Raw genomic sequence first — 25,329 nt, 5'->3', positions numbered from 1 at the left:
AGGACACCCACAATAGTATTAACTTTTAGCAATAACTCAGTATAATTAGGTCCACATGATAACCTCATATTATCTTATAGTGTGTATATAAAACTAGCTCTTAATCAATAACTAGCTTTTAGCTTAAGAACTAGTGGACTAACGCATTGTTTAGATGAAAAAAATTTTAAGTTCGATACGGTAGCACTTTCGTTTGTATTTGATAAACATTATCTAATTAGGAACTAATTAGGTTTAAAAGATTCGTCTCGTAATTTACAAATAAACTATATAATTAACTATTTTTTATTTATATTTAATATTTCATACATACGTTCAAAGATTTGATATAATAAAGAATTTTATAAACTTTTAGAATTTAACTTCTATTAAAACCGGTGGTTCGACGGTGGTGGTCAGGGCAGCGTTGGACTATGCGTCGACACTAATCATCTGGGTGACCCCAGTGTCAGCATGTGGGAAAGTTTAAAAGAGGGTCGTGGGACTTGATCTTTTGGTGCTATCCGCTTGAGCTTATATGTTGAATAATTGAATCTATTAACTATTCAGCAGTGTTTTCACTCATAATAAATTAGTAAATAATATTTTCAGGCATAATTTTTTAGACAAACGAACATGTCATACTACTAGAGGACACTAGACTAATCCTATGTGCTGAGAAACGCATTCTAGAACCTCTATGTTCTACATCGGACTGTAGTTACTGTTTGTCCGATGGGCGTCGGAACCAAGGCTTCGGACCATGCACATTGTAGCTTTTGGGCACCTAATAACTAGTTCAGCGTTCGACCCAATACTAGAAACTACATGTAGTTTTATACTTATTAATTTTTATAGACATAGATTATTTTTTTATCTAATCATATTCATTCTCTCTCTTCTTAGCCAATCATATCACTTCATGTTTTGGATTTTGTGTAGACATGGTTTCTAACTTAGACCCACTTTCTATGATTTTTACTCTCTCTCTCTTTAATAACTCTCTTGCCACATCAGCAAAATGCTTAGGTGCCACTGCAATTAATATCTATAGAAACCACTATAGTTTCTGCATTGGGAGTGCTCTAACTAAAACTAAAAGTTCAAGTTTGGTTTTAATAATTAATGAAACTTAAAAACTAATTTCTATACTAAATGTGTATAGATTAGATGAGGTTGGCTTATGTCAAGTGGTGGAGCCTAGAGGATCATGATGATGATGGTGATGACCACAAAGTTCTCAAATACTCAACTTGAAAAAGTAGAAAGAGAAAAACAAAACTCTATAGAACTTAGGGTTTTGATTTTAGTGATCAAGACACCATAGTATAGGATAGATAGTCGTACTATAAAGAGGAGAATTCTTTGACTAAGCGGTGTATCGAGTGCCACCAAGTGTTATTAATCATGAGCATGCATTTAGAACCTAGTATGCTGACTTAACACTTGAAAATATTTATGAAAAAATGCTAACATATGTGCACAAGGTGGTACACTTGGTGATTAGCACCTTTGAGTAAGGGTTGAAGAGGTAGAGAGGGTTTAAGTCTCTCTCTCCCACTCACTGAGCTTGTGAGGCAGGAATCCGCTTTTTCGTGGAAAAGTAATATATATATTTTATTGCGTCGGAGGCAAAGTTTTAAAGAAGTCGCGGGAGACTCGCCGGACGCTGAGGACAGCAACATCAGACGTTGGACCTGCATCTGACGCAATGTTGGCAGAACTGCGCTTGTTTCCGTGGGTCGACGCCGCATCCGACGCTCAAGCGTCGCTACGTCCGACGCACGCTCTGTTTCTCAGGGTTTCGCGTGGAGTACTCGTTGGACGCTAGCTGCATCTGACGCACACCCATCTGATGCATATCCACTGTGTGCATCAGAGTCTATGACCCTTTAGTGAGTAGCGTCCGATGTTTGGTGACGCGTCTGATGTAGTGCATCTGACGTGTCCAACATGTGCTAACACGTGGCAGAAATCTAACGTGTGAGAACTGCGCTTGTTCGTTAAGTTCTCAGCGACCGTTGAAAATCAACAGGTCATATTAAAAGAGTGACACGTGGCAGAAATCTAACGTGTGAGGTAGACGAGCACCGGAGGCCAGGCCATGTCCGACGGGCAAACGTCGGCGCGTTCGACGGCCCCGATTTTATTGCAGTGAGAGAGCCAACGACTCTATTTCTTTGGGGGTCTTTTAAATATGTGGTGTTTGGCTCAAGGGTGTCTCTCTTGGTACTTTGACATACTTGACATCCTTGTGAGCCTAAGCAAACATCTCACACTCATCGTCTTTGTGAGATTGGGAGTGATTCCAAATGTATTTGCATGAGTAGTTGCATCTAGTGGTACTTGGAGATCATTGTGGCTGTAGAGTTCTTATGTTATTTTTAGTGGTTGCCGCCACCTAGACGGCTTGGAGTAGCGGAAGAGCATTGATCGAGTTGATGATTGTTTGTGGCCATCTTCCGATGATTGTAAGGGGTTCTTGTGCCTTCTCTAGCAGAGCACCAAAGGCAACTCTAGTGAATTGTTCATGTCATTGAGCTACCTCGCTTGTGGGTAGGTTCTTGCGGTGTCCTACTTGATGATGAGGTTCGTGCAACACCTCTTAGCCGTTGAACCACCGAGTGTTGGTCGACAAAATAGGGACTAGCACGCCGACAAGCACGTGAACCTCGGAGAAAAACCATTATGTCCATCTCTTGTGTTTATTAGATTTCTCCTGTTGATTGGTCTTCATCATATTAATTGGTTCACTTGTCTCTACACGACGGTACAAAGATCGCTTTCTCTCCATTTATATTTCCGTAAAATAGTGTAATTAGTTTTAGTTGCTAGCTTTGCCTTGTGTAGCTTAGTTCATTAGTGTAGCTTGTAGTGACATAGGTATTATGTGTCTAGTGATCTTAGTAAATAAAAATTATTGGATAAGTGACTTGCAACCTTTAGAGTGCCTTTTGTTATACTAATCTTTTACTTTAGTGCTTTATAGAATTTTTAAATAAATTATTCGCTTCAGAGGCGGCATGGGACCCATCGATATTAGCGGTGGGTGTTGGAATATACTTGGCTCTTGGGGTATTCTTGGGGTATTATAAATACATGGTGGCTAGCCTTGAGGCGCTCTCTTGGCACTCTAACCTGTTATACACCCTTGTGAGATTGTGCAAACACTTCCCACTCATCTCTTTGCCTATTACTTGATTCAAGTTAAGATTACGAGTGATTCTAGTGCATTCATATTAAGGTTTTGCATCTTGTGGCAAAGTGGTGATCGAGTTGAGCTGTGGCATTCTTTTTACTCTTGTTGGTTGCTGCCACCTTAGACAGCTTAGAGGTGGCATAGGATCGCTGAGCGGCTGTACATGAATTATTCTCTAGTGCCATCATCTCTGGTGACCACCAGAACAATAGGTCAAAGCTATTAGAACACATTGCACGCAGTAGCTGACTTGAGATCTTATACAGAAGAAAAGTTTTACGCACTCTACAATTTATAGTTTGCTTCTAGTGAGTTTTGCTTTTCTGATCAACTAACTTGTTTTCCCCAGAGATCGAGATGACAGTCCGTGAGCTTTAAGATTAAATCTTTCAAAACAGAAGGGCAGGTATTAGCCAAATAATCAAAGCCTTCGTCTGCTGCGACGGCATTGAGAACAGCCGGGGACTCGAGGAACTGGAGGCATGCCTCCTTGAGGCCACGGCACCGGTGCTGCTCGGCCAAAGCCAATGTGGTAGCCACGGAGGCCACTTTGATATGCCTGCAGAGCCTGTCCTCGCACACCAGCTTCAGCCTCTCCATGCTGTACCTGTCCGCCGCAACAAGTAGATGCTGACAGATCACAGCTTCCTCCTCCCGCGTCATGTCCTGAGGCAAGGCATCGGTGTACACGAACTCCAGCAGGGCTTGAAACACCTGCGCCTCCATGTCTTGTACCTCGACGACAGACGACGCAGCATGGCTTTCTCTCATCGGGCCAAGGAGCTCTGCCTGGAAGACCGGCGACCGGGACGCGAGAATGTACCTGTGCGCTCTGAACGTCTCGCCGGCAACACGGAACGTAACATCTGCGCCTTGCTTGGACGCGAGGAGCTCGCCGAGATGGTGGTGCAGATCGGATGGTGGCACCTTGACCAACGTTAACCCATACGCAGCTCTCCGCCGCTCCTTGCAGAGCTTGTTGGCAATCGTGATATCGCACCGAATCGTGAAGCTGTCGTCCTTGAGATGCTCCGACTTCTCCAGATCTGCCCGCCGCATGAACTCAGCAAAGCCGAAGCAGCAAGGGTAATCTGCAGAGACGAAGATCTTGTCGTCGAAGATGAGCACCGTGGTATGGGAGTGCGATGGCACCGGCTTCCCAGCTCGATCCAGCAAGCTAAACTTGACTCGCGCCTTCACGCAGGCGGCGGCGGCGCCGCGGCTCCGCTCGAGGCAGAGGAAGATACCGATGAAGCCGTCGGCGCTGTGGCGGCAACCGTTGGGGTAATATGAGATGTACCAGGAGCAACCTCCGACGGTGAAAGGGAGAGAGGTGGTGGAGTCTCCATGGCGCAACTGCTCCTTGATGTGCGAGTATCCCTCGATGTCCAGTATGTGGTGCCCGGTCACTTCGCCGCCAATGATGGCGGATCGCGCGTCGGAGGTGGCGCATGGCGGTGGCAGATGAGTCGGCATGGCGGCGGCCGGGTTTTTGCTGGTTTTATGGGAGAGAAAACTGTTAGCAACAGAGTTTGGCAGTAGGAAATCATAGGAGATGCAGGGGAAAGTAGTTCGGAAGGGAAAAGGGAAGGGAAGCGGAACACGCAAGTAGGGAGGAGGAATCTTAATATCTGTTCAGAGTTTTTATCATTCTTGTTCTCTTCCCTCAGATTACCCTCCAGTTTTATACATGGACATCGCCCTGGCTTGAGCCCGCAGTCGCAGCTGCGTTCGGGCGTGACTCAAGCCCACTCGGGTCCGCTGATGAGGACGTTCGGGCGCCTGGCTCGGTCCCCTTTCCTGGGTTTCGACGTGTCTGGTGTCGCATCGTTTCCTTAGTCGGAGTAGCACTGACAAAGCATCTTAGAAATGTTTCCAAACACTGGTTGACACGTTCCGTCTGGCCGTCCGTTTGGGGATGATAGGCCGAGGACATCTTCAAGGTAACTCCAGTGAGCCGAAAAAGTTCTTGCCAAAACTGGCTAGTGAAAATACGGTCTCGGTCGGACACGATGGAAGTTGGAAGACCATGCAAACGATATACTCCAGCTAAGAAGGCCTTGGCCACAGTCAAAGCAGTAAAAGGATGGGTTAGTGGAATGAAATGGCTGTACTTGGAGAACCGATCCACAACAACCAAAATGCAATTCTTGCCTCCCGAGGACGGCAGACCCTCCACAAAATCCATTGATATACTCTGCCAAGCCATAGTAGGTACTGGTAAGGGCTGGAGAAGGCCGGGGTACCTGGATCGGTCCGGTTTTGCTTGCTGACAAGTAGGACACGTGTTCACAAACTGAAACACAGCAGTCTTGAGGCCAGTCCAAGCAAACAACCGTTTGAGGCGCTGGTAGGAAACCGGAACTCCTGAATGTCCCCCGAGAGGTGAAGCATGGAACGCCTCAATAAGTTTCTGCTGCAGGATGGGATCACTGCCAACCCAAATGCGCCCTTTGTAGCGTAACAACCCCTGATGCAGCTTGAACTTTGGGTCGGCGTCATTGGATACAGCTAACTTGGTGAGCAGAGCTTGACATTTGCTGTCAGAAGCATAACTAGCCTTGATGTCTTCGAGCCATAGGGGCACAGGAGCAGATATGGCATTCAGTTGAGCTTCGTGTCCTCTGCGGGACAGGGCATCAGCAACACGATTGTCAGTGCCAGGCTTATACACTATTCGGTACTGAAGTCCCAACAGTTTGGTGAACACTTTCTATTGCCATGCAGTATTCAACCGTTGATCTGACAGGTGAACGAGACTCCGCTGATCCGTGAAAATAAGAAACTCCCCCAACTGAAGATAAGATCGCCACTGCTCCACTGCAATGAGAATTGCCATGTATTCCTTCTCATAAGCGGATAGTCCTTGATTCTTGGGCCCAAGAGCATGACTGAGAAACGCCAGGGGGTGCCCGTCCTGGAGAAGCACAGCCCCAACCCCAAAATGGGAAGCATCCGTCTCAATACAAAATTGCTTGGTAAAGTCAGGCAACTTAAGGATGGGAGCTGAGCACAAGCTGTGCTTCAGGGCATGGAATGCGGTATCATGATCGGAAGTCCAGTGAAATATGGAATGCTTCTTCAACAAGTTAGTCAGTGGTTTTGCTATGATGGCATAGTTCTTGACAAAACGCCGGTAGAAACCAGTGAACCCCAAGAAACTGCGCAATGCCTTAACAGTAGTGGGCGTGGGCCAAGTCGCTACGGCTTCAATTTTAGTGGGATCGGTCGCAACGCCCTGCTGACTAATCACATGACCCAAATAGGAGATGGTAGTTTGACCAAACTTGCACTTAGACAGCTTGATGTGCCAATGATCGCGGGCCAGCAACTGGAAAACCTGACGAAGACGATCCATGTGTTCCTCCATTGTTCTACTGTACACCAGGATATCATCAAAAAATACAATGACACAGCGGCGTAGGAGGGGATGCAACGTGGTGTTCATAGCTCCCTGGAAGGTACCTGGCGCGCCAGTAAGGCCAAAAGCAACCACCCGAAACTCATAGTGACCCACATGAGTGGAGAAGGCGGTTTTGAACTCTTCACCTTCCCGTAAACGAATCTGATGGTATCCTGATAACAGATCCAATGTGGAGAAATAACGAGCATCCGCCAACTCGTCCATCAGCTGCTCAAACACAGGAATGGGAAAAGCAGTCTTGACCGTTAGGTTGTTCAAGTATCTGTAGTCCACACAGAAACGCCAGGAACTGTCCTTCTTGCGCACCAGCAGCACTGGCGAGTTGAAAGGTGATGTACTGTGCTGAATAAGGCCCTGTTTGAGCATGGTCTCAACCTGGGCTTCAATCTCATCCTTAAGTGCAGGGGGGTAACGGTAGGGCCTAATATTGACAGGACGTGCTCCTTCCACCAAAGGAATCTCATGGTCACAAGCGCGCTTGGGCGGCAATGTCTCAGGTGGAGTAGTGATAGTGGGAAATTCAGCAAGAAGTGCACTGATAGCTGGATGAATGTCAGGAGACTGTGCTGGAACTGTAGAATCCAGACTGAAAACCTGCACCATTAATTGGGAAGGGTCCTCCGTAAATGCATCAGACACTCCCTGAAGGGTAACTGAGTGTCCTTTGTAAGGAATTGTGAGCCAGTGAGCATTCCAATCAACCTTCATGGGACTGAACAACTGCAACCAGTCCATACCCAAAATAATGTCATACTGAGGAATGGGCAGGACCTTCAAATCATGCTGAAACTGAAACTGGTGAATGGTCCATATGGCCCCTGGTACAACGGTAGAACAACGCATGACATGACCATCCGCAATTCTGATGGAAACTTCAGTACTCTGACTTGTGGACAAGCATAGCTGAGACACCAAATGCGTGCTGATGAAAGAAGATGAACTGCCTGAATCGAGCAATATCAACACAGACTGATGGCACATGGATCCCCGAAACTGCAAAGTTCGCACTATAGTAGAAGTAACACTAGCCGACAGACAATAGCAATGTTCTGCAGTCTCACAGTTCTCCCCATCGTCAGTAGCTGGATCTTCGACAGTACAATCAGCAGAGAACAAGGCATAAAGCTCATCCAATACATGAAGACCAACCTTGGCAGCGCACTTATGATCTCTGCTCCACTTGTCACCACAATGATCGCAGAGTCCTTGGGCGCGACGATATTCCTTAAGATCAGCCAATCGCTTGTCAAGGGGCTTCGAAGGGATCGTCGGCTTGTCAACGTCAGCCGCATTGTGGCGGTCGCCACGCTGATAACCGCCCTTCGGATTCCAAGTCCTGGAATCATGTCGGCGTGCGGAGTCCCCAGCTTCTTCCTGCAAGAATGCCAAAGTATACGCAGTATCCAAAGCAGCAGGACGGTGAACAAGAAGTACAGCACGGATTTCAGGTTTTAGGCCATCAATAAATCTTGTGACATAGGGTAAGGCACTGGGTGGAGACTCATAGGCTCTGAGCTGGTCAACAAGCTCAGCGAAGCGATCAATATAATCCTGGACAGATGTTAGCTGGCGTATGCGGTTCATTTGGCGAAGAAGGAAAGTATGCTGATCACGGTCAAAGCGAGAATGCAGGGCTTGACAGAACTCAGGCCATGTCCAGGATTTGAGCTCATCAGTAACAGATTGGACCCAACGCTTGGCTGGACCAAGGAATTGCATACGGGCGCACTGTATCCAGACAGAAGGATCGACCGAATACATGGAAAAATAATCTTCAGCGCAAGTAATCCACAGCTTAAGATCAGTGCCATCAAAAGTGGGGAAGGATAATTTTGGCAGTTTGCCTGTAGGATTATAGTGGTGTTCGGGTGGGCGATTGCGTGAAAGGTATAAATCCCGTGCTGTACCGTAAACTCTAGGAGGAGTTTCAGGGAAATCGTCCATATCCGTGACCGGGGGATGAGCATGAGTGGTGACCACCCCATACCCACCCTCCCGGTGATGAAGGTCGACGCGGTGCCCGATTGGCCGAGCAGCCTGATAGCGCGCAGAGGTTGGTGCGGCGTGCTGCTCCGAGGAAACCTGGGGTTCTGGGAAAACGCCCGGATCGGTGAAGGGCGAAGTCGTCTCGAGCACCGAGCGGGCCCAAAACTTGTCCAGCTTGCCGAGGCGTAGGCGAATGTCGTCGACGGAGGCGTCCTGCTCCCGCCGCCAATCGCTCAGATCGGCAGCCGTCTTCTCGATTGCCTGGAGTCGAACGTCCTGACGGAGCTCGGAGTCGATGATCCGCTGCTCCACCACCGCTTCGGCATCCAGGAGACGCTTCTCAAGATTGTCATCGACCTCGGTGAAGCGTCGCTCGAGGAAGTCCTTCTGCTCAGTCAACTGCTGCCGAATACCAGATTGCTCGAGGGAGAGCTTTTGGAGTTCCTCGAGCAGCAACTTGGTGTCGGGATTCATGGCTTCGGAGGCGGCGGTGTTCTGCTTGATGCGCCTAGTATAGTGGTGGCGAACCGGAGGCTTGGGTGGAAGTGGTGGTGGTGGTGGGGATGGCGGTGGATCCAGATCGCTGAACTTCTCAATCGCTCACGGGACCGAGGAATTACGGGCTCCCAGCGTCGCCCAGCAAGCGCTGTTCGTCGCGAGAGGAATCGGACCCCGGTCGTTTGTGAATCGAAAGAAAAATTTGCGATCTAGATGGGTAGGCTCTGAGTACCAATTGTTAGCAACAGAGTTTGGCAGTAGGAAATCATAGGAGATGCAGGGGAAAAGTAGTTCGGAAGGGAAAAGGGAAGGGAAGCAGAACACGCAAGTAGGGAGGAGGAATCTTAATATCTGTTCAGAGTTTTCATCATTCTTGTTCTCTCCCCTCAGATTACCCTCCAGTTTTATACATGGGCATCGCCCTGGCTTGAGCCCGCAGTCGCAGCTGCGTTCGGGCGTGACTCAAGCCCACTCGGGTCCGCTGATGAGGACGTTCGGGCGCCTGGCTCGGTCCCCTTTCTTGGGTTTCGACGTGTCTGGTGTCTCATCGTTGTACTCGGCTTGTGGTACGGTGCTGACAAAAACGAACGTCCCTGGCGGCGTAACGAGAGAGGCTTTTCACGTGTACTATCTCTAGCCTACTACTAGGTTTTTGATTTGACGATCAAGGAGTCCTTTTATTTCTCTCTAATGGTTTGGGGAACCCAGATAATTTTATTTAAGCCATATTTTGTGCACCGGGGCCCAAAAGCAGAAACAGCCCACGCAGTAGCATCGGCCCAGTACAACAAACACCCCGCCCCGCCAATTGTTTGATGCCAGATGCTCCCTCTCGCTGAGCCACTGGTGCAAAAAAGACAACAATGCAAACAGCTTAAATCTGTATTTCTTCTATCTACCTGCTGATGACAACATGCCATCCACTTTCTGAGACAGGCCGGTATACAAAGCGCTCCTTATTATTAGCTCCTTCACACAATTGGTACACAACTACACATACATGGAGCAGTGCAGGACGATGTGAACACGTCTGATCCATATGCAAAACACGTACATGCGCCAAGTGAACGAGCGACCAGGGCGTACACGCCTAGCTAGTTACAACTGGCCGTGCAGTCCTGTGCCGGGCAGAAGACGACCTTGAGCTCACCGGGCGCGATGCAGTCCTGCGGCGTTGCCTCGACGTCCGTGGAGGTTGTCCTCGTGTCGGGACACTTGGCCTTGAACAGCGCCGCTTGCGTGCCGGGGCAGCACTCCTGGTCCTGGGTGAGGTCCACGGCGCACCCCAGCGTCGGGCACTGCGCCCCCGCCGCGAAGTTGTGCGGCGTCACCACCATGGGCACGTTGAACCCGTCCACCAGGCTCACGCTGTACGCCGCCAGCCCGCCGTACCCACCCACGCTCACCTGCGCCACCGTCGCCGGCGGCGCGTCGCCGGTCTCGCACTTCGGAGAGCAGTCGTCGTCAGCGCACCCCGTGCGCGCCACCACGCGGCCCGACCACACGCCTTGCGGCAGCGCCATGGTCACCAGGCCCTCGCCGTTCCCGTCGAGGCGGGCGTCGGTGCCGGTGACGGAGGGGTACCCAGCGTTGGCGGTGACGAGCGGCCAGACCGGGTATGGACAGAGGTTGTGGAGGGTGAGCTTGGGGCAGGACGACGACGCATCGCCTGCAGCGACGGCGGCCTTGGCGAACACGGCGAGCGCCATCAAGGCCAGAGCTTCCAGCGACTTGATCGACGTGGCCATTGCTGCTGGAAATGCAAGCGCCGATCAATAAAGCAGCAGAAGTGAGCATATATATATAAGAAAATGTGGCTATTAATTTGCTCCAAGTCGGAAGTATACTGATTGGCTGGGGTTTCGATTTCGTGGCGGCTGAAGCTTTGGGGAAGAGGGAGCTGCCAGTTGCGTGTGGCAGCTGATAGTTAGTTCCCTTGGTGCACTACATGTCTTGGCACAATTAGTTTCTTGATAGAAACACTAGTGGCAGGAGCTAATTTACGGCTCGATTACCTTCTTTTTTTTATTCCTTTGTGTTTTTTCTTTTTTGAAATGAACACAATAGGAGTTGTATTAAAAAGATCTATACAAGGCCTTCTATACAACAAAAAAAACGTATAGAAAGGAGCGAGCCGAGACCAAAGAACTCAAAAAACAAAGGTCGCGCTCAAGACATTCCAAGAAGAACCACTAGCTGCTTAACACCTGCTAAGATGTAAGATCCATAACAAATGTTGTGAATTGTATGGCAGAGACAAACATAATAATGGAGGACTAGTCTTCACACACAGACTTGTGAGGCAACAACCTCTTTCTATCTCCCTTCACTCATCATCCACATTACCTAAAATCTTAGGTATCAATATATGAAATGACCTTTTTTATGACTACCTTCAGCCAGGCTTTAGGCCTTTCTGGTACAGTGGTATTGAACTATTGACGTATCAAAATACACTAACGATTCTAGTTGTGTTCCCTAAAAAAAGTTCCAGTTGTTATTTTGTTCTAGCATTAGTGTTTCAGGAAGTGGTTGTGGCTCTGCCCCGAAATTGCAACAATTAAGGGGGAAAAAGAGTACTTTGCACAGCTTCACATGCATGTTAGGTCGAAACTTGTTCTTGATAGCAATGCATTTGTCAAGCAAGGAGCTCAGTCACTCTTTGTATTAGCACTTCCTTCGTTCCTCCAACTTTTGCTTTCTTTGCACCGAGGAAGCACTTCAGATCATTCACTGTCAGTAAACGCAGCTGACCTCTGCTATGATGATCGATCACCTGAATGTATCCAAAATCAAGCTATTAACTACAAGCAGCAGATGATCTATCTTGAGGTATGTATGAGGAAAAACATGAAATGGCTGTTACCTTTGCTATCAACTCGTCACTGGCAACATCTGGCTTTGTTTTTGTCCTCGTTGTTGAATTCAAGATATCCTTGTCAACTGCCTTTGCTTTAATCTTTGTTACCTTTTTGTTAGGCTCATCATTCTGATCATCTCTCACCTGAAGGAATTTAATCCATTTTTTTTTTGTTAATTGATCAACTCACAAGATATATAATTATATATAGTTACAGAAAACTATCGTTGAGAACTGGAATTTTGATTAGTTACCTTTATAGCAAACTCAGTTTTGACAACTTCTGGCATTGTTTTATGTTTAGTTGCAGCAGTCATCACATTCTTGTCAAGATCTCGCTTGCCCTTTCTCTTCGCTTCTGCAATTAAGTCATCCTTGGGAACAGCAGACTTCAGCGTTGGGTTTATTACCTTCGTGGTAAGCACACCTTTTTCAATGCCTGTTGTTGGTTTTGTCACTTGGATACCTGGTGTGTAATATTTACTGTGCAGAAAGGTAACATCGCATTTAGCCCTACAGCAATCATGGAGGGCCTGAATGCAGGCTACTCAAGAAGGAAAAAAAAGGATATTAGACTACAAAGAACGATACATTTTTGGGGGTTCATTTCAATAAGGACAGAATGGTTGGACTTTTGAGACATTCAAGAAATGCAGTGAGGAACAACCTACTGCATATAAAAACTAGTCCAGAATTCCCTTGTCATGTTGGGGGTTGGGGGTTCATTTCAATAAGGACAGAATGGTTGGACTTTGAGACATTCAAGAAATGCAATGAGGAACAACCTAGTGCATATAAAAACTAGTCCAGAATTCCCTTGTCATGTCATCTGTATGCAACACTAAGAAACAAGTGCAAGCTGCCACTCTAACTAAGAGTAAATGTCATCTGGAGCGCTCAGTCATACAAGTGAATAACCCGTATGGCCGGCAACTGCCTTGATAAGCAACTCAAAAGGTGAGGTGGTTGGTGGAGGCAAGTATTGTTAGTATGAATTAGACAAGATTGAAGCACACATTATTCACAGCGCTGCCATCGTTTCAATGAAAAAGCTGGCAAAATCAGATAGACTAGCATCACAAATGTGAACGGAATGGGGATCAATTGCCTTCCTTCTCTATTATTCATTACAACAAATGAGCTCTTCCATCTTCAAGAATAAAGTGGGTCCTACCGGACTGTCCTATGTCTACCTACTTTACCTATTTCCAGCTGGTTCCAAAAATTTAAGAAGGCCTAATATTATAAATTTGTTAAATATTCCAACTGGATGATCATGACTGACAAGAAATTGAACTAGAATGAAACAAAAAAACCAAAGTAACAGAGTCGTTTGGCCTGCACCACTTCCCCTTATGGAGTACATTGAGTTCCATGGTTTGTTTGTCTAAATTGCAAGATACCTATGAGTCTAAGATACTACCCTCTACCTCAATTGGTTTTAAGAGAAGAAATGTAACTTGTAAAAGTGTTTTAAACCTTTTATAAATCAAGGCTACAATTTTTTTTTATTTGCAAACTATTTAATATTCATTGCAATTAACAGCATGGCTGATGACATATAGAAAAGATAAAAAGGACTTATCTTCCTTCCTGTGTCCAAATTCTTTGTTTCTAAATGACCCTGTTGGGCTGCATGGTAAATAAGGAAGATTAGATATTGTCTTATAATTATATGTGAAGACAGAACAGTTTTGGGATTAATTATTACCTTCTCCAATTCCTTCACCTCCTTGACTACTGGTCTTCAGTAACTCTGCATGCTTTCTTCCACGATTTTCAGAAACCTGTTGTGATGATCAAGACATGCAGCTAGAGCTTCATGTTTCCAAAGTACGCACACTGGGAATATACTGAACTCTAAATAAGGTTACTTTTGACATAAAACTGCACAAGCTGGTTTATAGCTGAAATCAACTTCAAAATGTTTCTTATTTGTTTCTAAAATACAGCCTAGCGCTAGTGCACTACTGTATATACATTATGAGGAAACACAAGGGAATCATTCAGATGGACAGCAAGTTTGGTGTACAAACAAGACAAGCTACAGGAACTGATTGCGTTCCAAAACACAGGCAAACCCTGATCTGGAAGAGGAAGAAAATTATATATATATATATATAGAAAATTATATATATTTATATATATATATATACTATTAAGAGCTTAGGGCTCTCAATAATTATTGGAAGCCCCAGCCCAAACCTATGCTTCTGGTTGGACCAAACCAGATTTCAGTCCACCGGCCCACTAGCCTATCCATCGGCCCACCAGCCACCTTCCTAGGCCATATATATTCTCCAAAACTCTAATCCCACCCATCCACCCTAGCCGCCACCCGCCGACAAGGACGCCGAGCTGTCGCCGCCGCGCTGCGAATGGGAGTTCCGGCTGGCGGCCACCGTGCTGACCACCGCCCTGCCCGGTGCGTCCGACGCCATCGGCAGCGTCGACTTCGACCCCACCAGCCGCCTCCTCGCCACCGGTGGCATGGCGGCCATGGCGGAGCTCCCCCATCTGCAGGTAGGCGGCGATGGGAAACGGCGTCGTGGCAGCGAGCGAGGGCGCAGCATCGAGCGAGGTCGCGATGACCCTGCCCCCTCCTTCACCAACCGTGACGACATCTCCATCCTCCGACGGCCGGTGAGCGTTCTCTCGGAGGCAAGACTCCTTCCTCTGCAACAGCCAAGCAGCGCGTCTAGCAGCTCGTGACCTGTTGCGCATGGCGGCGGCGTCTCGCCGGCAGATCGGGCGGTCCCTTGGTGGATCCAGTCGCGAATCGCGATGTGCGCTGCCCATCTGACCACGACGACGGCGCCCCTGGACCTCCCGGCTCCCGGCTCCGACATCTTCGGCTCTACATCGGTGGCGGCGTCCCCACTCATGCACGACAGCGCTGGCTCCTTGGCGACACCCCTGAGCAGCAGCGCTGCCATCCCAGCGCGGATGGTGCCTCCTGACGAAAGCGCAGCCATCCCAGCACGGACGACTTCTCTAGTGCCAACCTGTCCTGCCTCCTGGTCGATGGTGGATTCACTGGTGGCACCGCTAATTGTGGCATTCTTAATGCATGTACAACTAATTGTGCAGGAATTTTTTTGGTTCAGATGCATTGTAGAGCACTTTTCTATGCACTGTCAGAATAATTATCTGCGCACAATTCTTCTATGCTTAGTTGTATGGGGTTTATCTAATTTTTGGTTGCAGCCTTAGATGAATAGGTGGTTTGCATGAAATGAAAAAGCTATCAACGCAAGTAAGCAGGATTTCTATGCTTTGATTTTGATTTTTTTTATGCATTTTCTTTGACATTATGTGTAATGAATAAGTTTCTATACATTGTTGGAGCGGGTCTATGTTGTTTTTATGCGACAATAAATTGACTTTTTATTCATCAAATTACTAAATTCTTTGTAATGCCGGCACGAAAAATATTTAAGTGTATCTTGATCACTAAATTTATGAATCTGGTTGTCTATCACGTGCTATTTTTTCAAAATTTTAAATTTTTGAGAAGACGAGAACGTCTTTATGTTTTAGGTGTGCGGCTCTCATGTTATATGTGTTTCTATACATTGTTTCCTATATTACTTATGCATCCTCTCTAAAAGCAAGGTGTGGTTGGACGCGGTCACGATTTTTCAAATCAATAATATGCAGAAGGGAGGGTTTTTACGCAACAATGAAATTATTCTTATTCACCAAACCACTAATTTCTATACAACGTTGGCGCCAAAAACTTTTCTACGCATTTTGACTATTTGATTCTGTGCATCTAATCGTCATCACGTGCCATGATTCAAATTACGGTTGCGTCAAATGACATGTCCATCTCGCGGCTTTAGATGGTAACAAAATTAATTTTTATTCATCCAACCACTAACTTCTACGTAACGTCAGCACCAAAAACTTTTTGTGCATCTTGACCATTGATTTTATGCATCCAATCGATCATCACATACCACGATTCAAAAGTCAAAGTTTAGAGGAAGACGAGATCATCTCCATATTTTACACGTCCAGTCTCTATGTTTTATGAATTGTTCCTATGTTAGTTATACATCCTATAGTGAGGAGCATGATATTGGTGGGAGGCAATTACGGTTGTTTCGTAGAATATCTATCTCGCAGAGAAGTTTTTATGCGATAACAAAATTAATTTTTATTCACCCAACAACTAATTTCTACGCAACATCGACGTAAAAACGTTTTTTACGCATCTTGATACTTGATTCTACGCATCCAATCAGCCATCACGTGCTATGATTCAAATTTAAAATTTATGAATTTTAAATTTTTTCAAAAAAATATTCACAATGGATCTTGAATCATGCACAAAAATATCAGGAGTTTAATGGTGAAAACTGTTTTTGAATCGAAAGCTTCATTGAGGAACTATTAAGAAAAAATGGACGAGATTAGAATAGATGCATACATGACTGCATGTGTCAGCTTGTGTCAGTACGTGTCAGGTGCAGTTAGGTGGAATGACTAACTCGCAGAAAGGTTTCTATGTGGTAACGAATTGATTTTAATTCATGCAACCACTAGATTTTATACATTGTCGGAATAAAAAACTTTTTGTGCAGTCTGACCTAGGATTTTATGCGTTCGATTGGTTGGGTACCCAAGAGGTCCACCACCTGCGCGTATGTCAGCTCCGTAGTGGGTTAGGTGGGATGGCTGGCTGGGGCTTCCAATAGCTATTTGTAGCCCTGGGCTCCCAATATACCAGCCCTATATATATATATATATATATATATATATATATATATATAGCATACCAAAAACCTTAACAAAAAAAGACACCTTTTAAACCCTAAATGCTGCTGCTGCCACACAAAAAGATTCTGCTACTGTCATATAATGTTCTTGGCCCCCCATATAACTATAATCCATTTGACAAACAATAGTTGGTCATTCATACTAGAATTATTGTGGTTATTCCTCTGGCAAAGAGCGAAGTCCATACCTGAATGACTGGCATGTGAAGAATTGCACTAGATGAACTAACATGATTAGCATGATTTGCCACAGCATCAGGATGACTTGATTTTTTTGAATTATCAGTATAAGATTGTTCTGATGCAAGAATGATTTGAGGTAGTGTAAGGAGAATTTCCTTTTACTAATGGAGCAAAATAATATTGACAAAATGAATAAACAATGCGATCAAAAGGACCATAGATGTGCATGCATTTATAATTGTAATAAACCAATAATACCTACCTGATGAACATCTTTTCCTTTTTTCTGTTGATTTACTTCTGCTGAATGAAGGCTTCATCAGAGTAACTTGTGCTGCATAAGATTTTAGTACAGAAGGAACAGGTGTTTTAAGTCCCAAAAGCAAATACTACTGCATAACTAAAATTCTAATTTAATAGGAGTTAGCTCCTATCTCCCTCTTCAGATCATTGAAAGATTGAAGTAAATATGGGACAACTTTTAACATGAAAAGTGATCTTCAACGAACATATTGTTCAAGTGTATAAGTGGATTGACTACCTTCTCCCAATGGCTTAAGCTTTTGGGTTCATCTGGTTAGTGCAGTCCACTCTAACACATACTACCTTGGCATGGCATGGCATGCTGGGAGATTTGGCTGCAGAGAAATAGAATACTCTGACAAGGTGCCTCCTAAGAGCATCTCCAGTAGTCTCCCAATATGACATCTAATCCACATAAAACTGTCATGTTGGGGAGATAGAGCTATTTTCTTGCTCTAGTGCCCCCCCACCCCACCCCACCCCGAATAGGTTCTCCCTTTTTTGGTGGCCACCAAAAAGCTCCTCGTCTCCTAAAATAAAGTGGGAGTTTCATCTCCCCAAATAGCATGAGCCCCACAATAACTACCACTTCTTCCCCACTCACCATGTGCCATGGCCACAAACTCTGTCCGAGCACCGCCAATCCACGCCCATGCCGATGAGCCCAATCCCCAAGCCATCGGCCCCAAGCTGGCGCCTCTCAGTGAGCAACGCTAGTGCACGGCTGCATACCCACTTCATGCGAGCCGAGTCCAAAGCTGCTGGTGCCTGTGCCTACAAGCCCATCCCCGAGCTGTTGTCCCCAAGTCACCACCTCCCACCGAACTCCGACGATCTATGCTTGTGCTGAACTGAGGACAAGTGAGACAGACCCGCAGCGGGGATACATAAGAAAGGGATGACCGTCGTCAATCTGACCTTAGCCGTGTTCGTGTGACTGCAACCCAAAGCAATGGTGGCCACGACATCCTGAGCTACCGGTAAGCTGCCCTCATCCAATGAGATCCTGCACCACCAGAATCAATGTCGTGATCTCTGTTGTTGACCAAAATTGGAGGAGGGGGGATTGTGCTCTCTGCTTGTAGCTGTGTCAATGGCGATTGATGTCAAGGGCTTCCATGGAGGGCTAGAGAGAGAGGTGCAGCTAGCAGGGAAAGGAAGGTGAGGCTGATGAGGGGTGGCCTGTGATGAACTGGGATGCGAAGGGAGAGATATGCTCAATGAAGATGAAAGAGAGGAAGGAAAATAAAATAACCCACATACCGGTGGGGTCCATCTGCCAAAAATCATAATTGGAATGGACTATTGGGGGCTGCAAAACTATCTCACCCCAACAATCCTAGAAATAGTACTGGGGTGACCCAAATACTATTTTAATGGGGATGAGATATTGGGGAACTAGTGGAAATGTTCTAACAAACATCTTTGTAAGAGTATGTAGGATCCAGATATGGTGCTCGACTGCTTGTAAAACAAAGGTTTCTAAAAAGTTTTTACCACATGTGGAAAAAGCTTGCTATAGTTGAATCACATTGATTAAAGAGTAGCCTTAAATGTTGTATTATTTCAGATTTAGCAGTGGAGCACCCAAGTCCCGTTGGTCTTGTTTATCCTTGAAAAGTTTGGCCTTGTAGGACCTCTTGTACAAATACCCTAGTTGTTACTTATCAGCTTCTTCTCCAGTCTTACCGCCTGTAGCGATCCCACTGTGACTGCGAGAGGATGTTAGAGTAAATAGGAATAGTACCATACTGTGTACCCACATAAGGTGTTAGTCCTATGTACCCTATATAATCAGCCTATGAGGCCCAATGCAATATATAAAATATTCCACCAATTATATTCTCCTTCATGGTATCATTCGCCTAGGTTTAGATCCTAACCCTAGCCGCCACCGCTTCCGCACTGCACGCCCCTGGGGAGAGGTCGATCTCCGCCGGGGGTAGTGCCCCTCTTTAAGCGCCCGATCATATTGATCCGGCTGCCGTCGTTGTCGTCGCACAGCAAATCGGGATCTCCCCTACGTCACCGCCAGGTTGCGGCCGCCGCCTCATCCCCAGGCTCGCCGCCGGCTGTCGCCATCAACACTTGATCTTCATTGCATGGAGGCAGATGGATCTCGCCCCGTCTGTGCTGACGTGGTGGCGGCCAAGGCCGGCCACACGCCTCGACCTTGCGCTGCCATGGAGGCAGCCAGATCTGGCGTGTCATTGTTGCCAGGCGGATCTACCCATCTCCACCTCGTCGATCTACGTTGCGCCTTCGACCCCGCGTGTTCGCGACCCACTGTGCGCCTTGCGCCGCTCGATCGGGACGCACCGCCGCTATCGTGTCGTTTTGTTGGGTACACCAAATCTCCTGTTGTTGTATCTTTTTGGTTTGCCCGATCACTGATCGGGATTGAGTCGCCCACCGTCAGACGACCTCGCGCGTTCTACTCTGGCATCGGCATCAACTTCATTGACACCATCTCTGAGTACTACGTGCATCTTCTCCGAGCAACAGGGCTGCTGTTGTGCATCGGGCCACAACATCGTTGTCCGTGTGTACGCTTCGCCGTTGCATCTCCATCGTCGTCATCTGTGCATCGACAACTGTGCTGCGCAATCCCTGCTACGCCATCCGTCTGCACAAGGTCTTCATTCTGCTGATTGGGTCTTCGTCATCAAGCTGCCACTACCCGCATCGTCGCTGAGACCTGCTCGCCGACGCATCTTCTCCCGCATTGCTTCTTCGTCCAGCACAACCACACGGTTGGGGTCCTCCCTTGTACGCTTGGTATTGGCAACACCGACGCGTGCTTTCGTCCCCGACGCGTTGCTGGATCTGGCAAATCTAGCTGCACCTCGGCGCTCAGGCGGCTTGACTGCATCGACTTCGGCATCGACCCTCCCGTTCTTACCCCGTCTGCCTCGACTGCATCGTCGCTTTTCTTCTACGACAGTCCTGATTGCATCGACTTCGGCATCGCCCCCTCGCACGACGACTGCCTTGACACGTCTCCGTCATTACCATGGCGCCCCTTGTGCGCCTGCAGCTCCATCGACACGCAAACCGATCACAACTACGTCGACCTCGGCCATCTTCAGCACGGCTTCTTCGACCACGGCTACTGCGCCCTTATGCTCGGCTACCTCGACATCGGCACAAAGGGCTACCGCCTTGCATGAGGACTCATCGGCTTCTTCTCTAGCTACAGGTTACGCGACACATCGACTGTTATGACTACGGGGTAGCCCTCCCGCTGTGACTGCGAGGGGATGTTAGAGTACATAGGAATAGTACCATACTGTGTACCCACATAAGGTGTTAGTGCTATGTACCCTATATAATCAGCCCATGAGGCCCAATGCAATATATAAAATATTTCACCAATTATATTCTCCTTCACTAGTAACATATATTCAAGAGCTGTCCTCCCCTACTGTTCATAGGGATAAGATAGACAAATCAATCCTTTTTAGACAGAACTTGCATACTGAAATATATGCAATGAGAAACATCTTCAATAACCAAACCTAAATTATCCATATATCTTGATGCTACAAAAATCAGAAGTAAGCAAAATTTGACCTTACATTTATATGAACTGTTTGTAGCAAGCTGTTGTGATTGAAAACTGAACCTTATAGGACTTGTTTCTCTGAGATTTTCATTGTCATCCAAAGAATGAGCTATCTTGTGAACTTTGGTACTCCAGAGTTTTGCATGCAACGAACAAACGACAGCAGGTTTTGGGGTGCGAAAGTCTTGTAAAAGGAAAATTATATATGCATTTAGTTGTTGATATTTGATAAAAAAAAATCAGTGATGCAAACATGTCAGTTCTGGCAAAACGTACCTAGAATAAATGATTGGTGTTTGGACATATCATTAGTATGACCTAAATCAAGATTCTCAATATTATCAGTTCTTGAACTGTGTGTTGTCAGGTCACTTGCAGCCTTATCCCAAGCAGGCAGAATTGATGAGCAGTTCAGTAGAATATGTTCCTGTAACAGAATAGTTTAAACCACACTGAGACAACATATATCTGCTATACTCACTACACATAACAAAACAGAGAGAAATAAAGGCTATCATAGTTCAACAGGAGCACTAACTTTTAAGACCATGAAGAAAGGATAGCCATTCATAATAGCAAAATCTTACTCTTATAAAGCAAAACCCCACTACCTATTTCTCTTAACATGCAAACTATCCAACTACCCAATCCACTATCACACAATTAAAATCCACTAGCTCATACAATTGTAATATCCATGTCAGCAAGGCACCTATTTCTATGAACATGCAAGCTGTCCAACTAGGCAATACACATTCTAACCTATTTATATTCCTTCTTCATACCCGCGGCAACGCGCGGGGAATCCTCCTATTAACATGTATGTTTAATTCTCACTTAATAGTATGTTGAGCAAAAATAACTCAATCTGACAGAATGAGTTACAAAAAGCCTGATTGCTCAAAGCCTCAAACCATACCTTAATGGTTAGATTATTATGGCCAAAGAAACTCCAAGCTGAAATAAGGAGAAAGGTTAAAATAAGATATCATTACAACATGTATAACAATATTTCCCAGAACCATTAATACATAAAGATATATACTCAGCAAAAGTTTGTATGTCGATGTGTCAGTGTACACAAATCTAAATAACCTGATCAGGCAACAGCACATCCATACCTTTCAATAATTCTACAAAGGATTGCAATGCAGACATTGCCTTAGATACTCTTACAGACTTTAAGGCTGGTTGAAGCCCTGGACCTTGGAGAACTAAGGAAGAAGGCCACCTACTTAATTCAATAAAAGAAAGCAAATCAAATGCATGTTGAGATAAATGTGAGAAGTAAAAATGTTCTGTATACCAATATTATCAGTGCAACATAATATATGGAGAGGATACTAAGGAGGCAATAACCATTTTGTTTCCAGTGAAGCTCCATAAGTATGTTTGACTGCTACATGATAATTGCAGTTTGTATCTAACCCATGCTGCAAACACAAATTATGTAAAAATGAAAAAAAAGCTCATATGGAGAATCTGTTCGAGAAAAAAGTCATGGAGAATGTACTCTTAAAAAGAAGCATGATGTGGAATAAAAACAAAGAGAAAGCAAGGAACATCATATGTCACCTTTAACAACCAAAGCTCCATAAACTTGTCCAAGCAGTGTTCTGAGGGAAGCATCTTGCTATATCCTGCAAAAGAGGGGAAAATCATTGAAAAATGAATTACTGTAATGTAATCTAAAAATTCTAAATTACCAATCACATGGCCTTCCTGAAGCGCAGGAAGAGTTGTACAGACTGTTAGAAAGTTAGACGTATCCAAAACTACTTCATTGCTGTGACGAAATGTTTCCAACATACTGGAACTAGCAACATCAGAGATCTAGCAACAACAGAAGTACAGAGCTTGTTAATCGAAACTATTTTTTTCCCAGCAGTGGAAACAAGTGAGAATTCAAGGATACCTTATGCATAGTGTATCGAAATGCATCAGGTGAGACAACAAATTCAAAATCATCATTTCTCCCTAATCGAACTTCCTGCAGCAGTTCCACCACAATAATAACTAAAACAATGTAACATCCAGAGCCATGATATCAAAAGCTTATACTTTATAGTAGAAAATAATAGAAGGTAGAATTAGTCTATTCGAAGCATTTAACAGATGAATCGCAGCAAACAAGTGAAGGTAATGTGACCTCCACTTTTTTCCTTCTAGACTCATATTTCTAAAAATGTTTTTTCCATTAAGAAAACATTATGAAGCTTTTGTAGCTGAACCAAAAATGTCTTTTATATATCTATCGAGCATAACAGCATTGCACTTGATTCATAAGAGGATATTAGAGCATTTGCATGTCAATGCTCAACTGGAATTGGATGGCAATTTCAAGATCGAGATCGAAATCATGATTAGGCACCAGAGTGTACACATAGTTATGAAGAGAACTATTGAGTTCTGGGGATTACTCTAATAATCAAAGACAAATGATATGATCGCTCAAATTTTGAAGTTTAGTGACTTTTGATGTTTCTGAAATCTGAACAACCAATGTTACTTTACTATAAGTTCATTAGCTCAAACTTTGGACACACTGGGCTAACCAAATGGGTTGGTGCACAAACTAAACTGTGATTGTGCAACTGTTGCACGTAATTCAGTGTTAAGATCAAGCACGCTGCATAATTAACTTCACCAAGAGGTTCAACTGGACACCCTGGCGTCCAGATTTGAATGCTCATTTCCAATTCTGCAGCAGCCACATGACGTTTGCAAAAAAAGTAACATGCAACAATGAATGTCTAAAAAAGGGCAAAAATGCCAAAAACATTGTACCACTTTCACCGCGCACAGATCAGTCCTCTCCTCATTCTGATCAAACTTTGAGTCCACGTAAATATTCTCTCCCAGACACCTCCATCCATGGTCAAGCATCATGGAGCGCAGCTCACACCGAACGGCTTCAGCGACCAGTGAACCTGAGCATACCAGAGCCTCCTCTTCACCCACCTCCACCTACAATGGCAAACACCATGCACACGGACCGGTAAATAGTTACAGACAGAGCGCAGAAGAGTGCCCATTGTATTGCAGAAAAACGTAGAACAGATGTGGGGCACGGGAGGAGAGGACACACGAACTCACCGAGGCGCCAGGGAACGCGGCCGCGATCTCGGAGACCGCCTCGGCCGCCTCGAGGGACTGGCATCTCTGCAACGATCGAGAAGACGAAGGGTTGAAAACCGTCACTAGAAACGAAAGTGTCGTGCCTGGGTGCGGAGCGGAGCAGATTGGAGCGGTAGGGTGAGAGTGATTGATACCTGGAAGACGAGGAGGGCGTCGGCAGTAGGCTGGGGGAGGCACGCGAGGCGGTGGCGGCGGGAGAGCCTGCAGCAAAGGATTTCGAGGTCGACCGCGGGTATGGGGACCGCGGCGGACAGCGAGAGCTGGCGGAGGAGAAATGGAGGCAGCGGGGAGGGGGAGGAAGACGAGAAGGCGGCGGCGGCGCGGATGAGCACCTTGTTGCGGAACATGGTCGTCTACTCGTCTTCAGGCGCTTGTGCACGGAGCGAAGTGCGGTTCCGCTCTAGTTTTTCTGCCGAGGCCTTGTTGAAAACTTTTCGAAACTGTAGCACTTTCGTTTGTTTGTGATAAATATTATCTAATCATGGACTAACTAGGATCAAAAGATTCGTCTCGTAATTTTCAGCTAAACTGTATAATTATTTTTTGTTTTCATCTATATTTAATGTTTCATGCATGTGCCACAAAATTCGATGTGACGGAGAATCTTAAAAATTTTTTGGTTTTCAGGGTGAACTAAACGGCCTCATGCTTCTACCACTTTGCGAGTTGCGAGTGCGGGCGGTGGTTTTTCTGGTCTGCTGCTAAGGCCTTTCTTTTAGTTCGCAAATTTTTTTTGTTTTTGGTACGGTAGCATTTCGTTTTTATTTGACAAACATTGTCTAATCACGGAGTAACTAGGTTCAAAAGATTCATCTCACAAATTACAGGTAACTATACAGTTAGTTTTTATTTTTATCTATATTTAATGCTCCATACATGCGACCAAAGATTCGATGTGACGGGAAATCTTGAAAATTTTTGCGAACTAAACAAGGCCTAAAACTAAGGCCCCGTTTGTTGACACTGGTCGTCGCATTAAATATTTAGACACATATATGAAATATTAAATATAAATTATATATGAAATTAAAAATATAGCTAGAAAGTGATTTTACAAGACGAATCTTTTAAGCCTAATTAGTCTATAATTGAATACTTATTGCTAAATAAGACAAAAATACTACCGTACCTATTAAATTTTAACACCCCCAACTAAACATCTCCTAATACTGTTAAAAAGAAGTTTAATAAAAAGTTTTCTCTTAGGCCATTCTCCACCGGCCGAGCTATCCATAGTAGGATTTGGGTTCTCCCAGAAGATGGGTCATCGATCCAAAACCTTCCTTCTCCAACAGTAAAGGCAACACGAGCTCCATCCCAACATCGTCGCTGTCCTCGTCAGGCCCGCATCACCATCATCGTCGGCCCCCCTCCCCGGCGAGCTTCCTCCTCTATGTGGCCTCCCTCCCT

General features: G+C 45.6%; 4 protein-coding genes across 4 annotated transcripts; all 4 read right to left on the bottom strand.

Moving 5' to 3' along the window:
• Positions 3,342-4,754, bottom strand: LOC8064884 (BTB/POZ and MATH domain-containing protein 1). Its single transcript, XM_002464545.2, has one exon. The coding sequence runs from the start codon at positions 4,652-4,654 to the stop codon at positions 3,506-3,508; it is 1,149 nt and encodes a 382-aa protein (XP_002464590.1). The 5' UTR covers positions 4,655-4,754; the 3' UTR covers positions 3,342-3,505.
• Positions 5,892-9,062, bottom strand: LOC110431715. Its single transcript, XM_021451118.1, has one exon. It carries the CDS (start codon positions 9,060-9,062, stop codon positions 5,892-5,894), a length of 3,171 nt encoding a protein of 1,056 aa, XP_021306793.1.
• LOC8064883 (osmotin-like protein) lies at positions 9,947-10,879 on the bottom strand. Its single transcript, XM_002464544.2, has one exon. It carries the CDS (start codon positions 10,832-10,834, stop codon positions 10,181-10,183), a length of 654 nt encoding a protein of 217 aa, XP_002464589.1. The 5' UTR covers positions 10,835-10,879; the 3' UTR covers positions 9,947-10,180.
• On the bottom strand, positions 11,264-24,324 carry LOC8059439. The gene is made up of 18 exons (XM_021451630.1): positions 24,054-24,324; positions 23,878-23,943; positions 23,569-23,748; positions 22,697-22,771; positions 22,488-22,614; positions 22,357-22,421; positions 22,141-22,214; positions 21,903-22,012; positions 21,701-21,738; positions 21,058-21,208; positions 20,795-20,965; positions 17,176-17,247; positions 16,919-17,028; positions 13,658-13,733; positions 13,532-13,578; positions 12,201-12,431; positions 11,953-12,090; positions 11,264-11,862 (listed from the first exon to the last, which is right to left on the bottom strand). Exons 1-18 carry the CDS (start codon positions 24,264-24,266, stop codon positions 11,725-11,727), a joined length of 2,082 nt encoding a protein of 693 aa, XP_021307305.1. The 5' UTR covers positions 24,267-24,324; the 3' UTR covers positions 11,264-11,724.

This window comes from Sorghum bicolor, chromosome 1 (genome assembly GCF_000003195.3).
Source record: "Sorghum bicolor cultivar BTx623 chromosome 1, Sorghum_bicolor_NCBIv3, whole genome shotgun sequence".
NCBI classification, from domain to species: Eukaryota; Viridiplantae; Streptophyta; class Magnoliopsida; order Poales; family Poaceae; genus Sorghum; species Sorghum bicolor.
The sequence above is the reverse complement of the archived record's forward strand: the minus strand, read 5'-3'. Positions and strand labels throughout refer to the sequence as shown.

What these genes read in the sequence shown, in the direction of transcription:
- LOC8064883 (XM_002464544.2), bottom strand. Translation starts at nt 10,834, where the DNA reads ATGGCCACGTCGATCAAGTCGCTGGAAGCTCTGGCCTTGATGGCGCTC.
- LOC110431715 (XM_021451118.1), bottom strand. Translation starts at nt 9,062, where the DNA reads ATGAATCCCGACACCAAGTTGCTGCTCGAGGAACTCCAAAAGCTCTCC.
- LOC8064884 (XM_002464545.2), bottom strand. Translation starts at nt 4,654, where the DNA reads ATGCCGACTCATCTGCCACCGCCATGCGCCACCTCCGACGCGCGATCC.
- LOC8059439 (XM_021451630.1), bottom strand. Translation starts at nt 24,266, where the DNA reads ATGTTCCGCAACAAGGTGCTCATCCGCGCCGCCGCCGCCTTCTCGTCT. An exon ending in ATCTGTGCGCGGTGAAAGTG is followed by an intron (nt 22,772 to 23,568) that starts GTACAATGTTTT and finishes GAACTGCTGCAG; the next exon opens with GAAGTTCGATTAGGGAGAAA. An exon ending in GTGACGAGTTGATAGCAAAG is followed by an intron (nt 11,863 to 11,952) that starts GTAACAGCCATT and finishes GGATACATTCAG; the next exon opens with GTGATCGATCATCATAGCAG.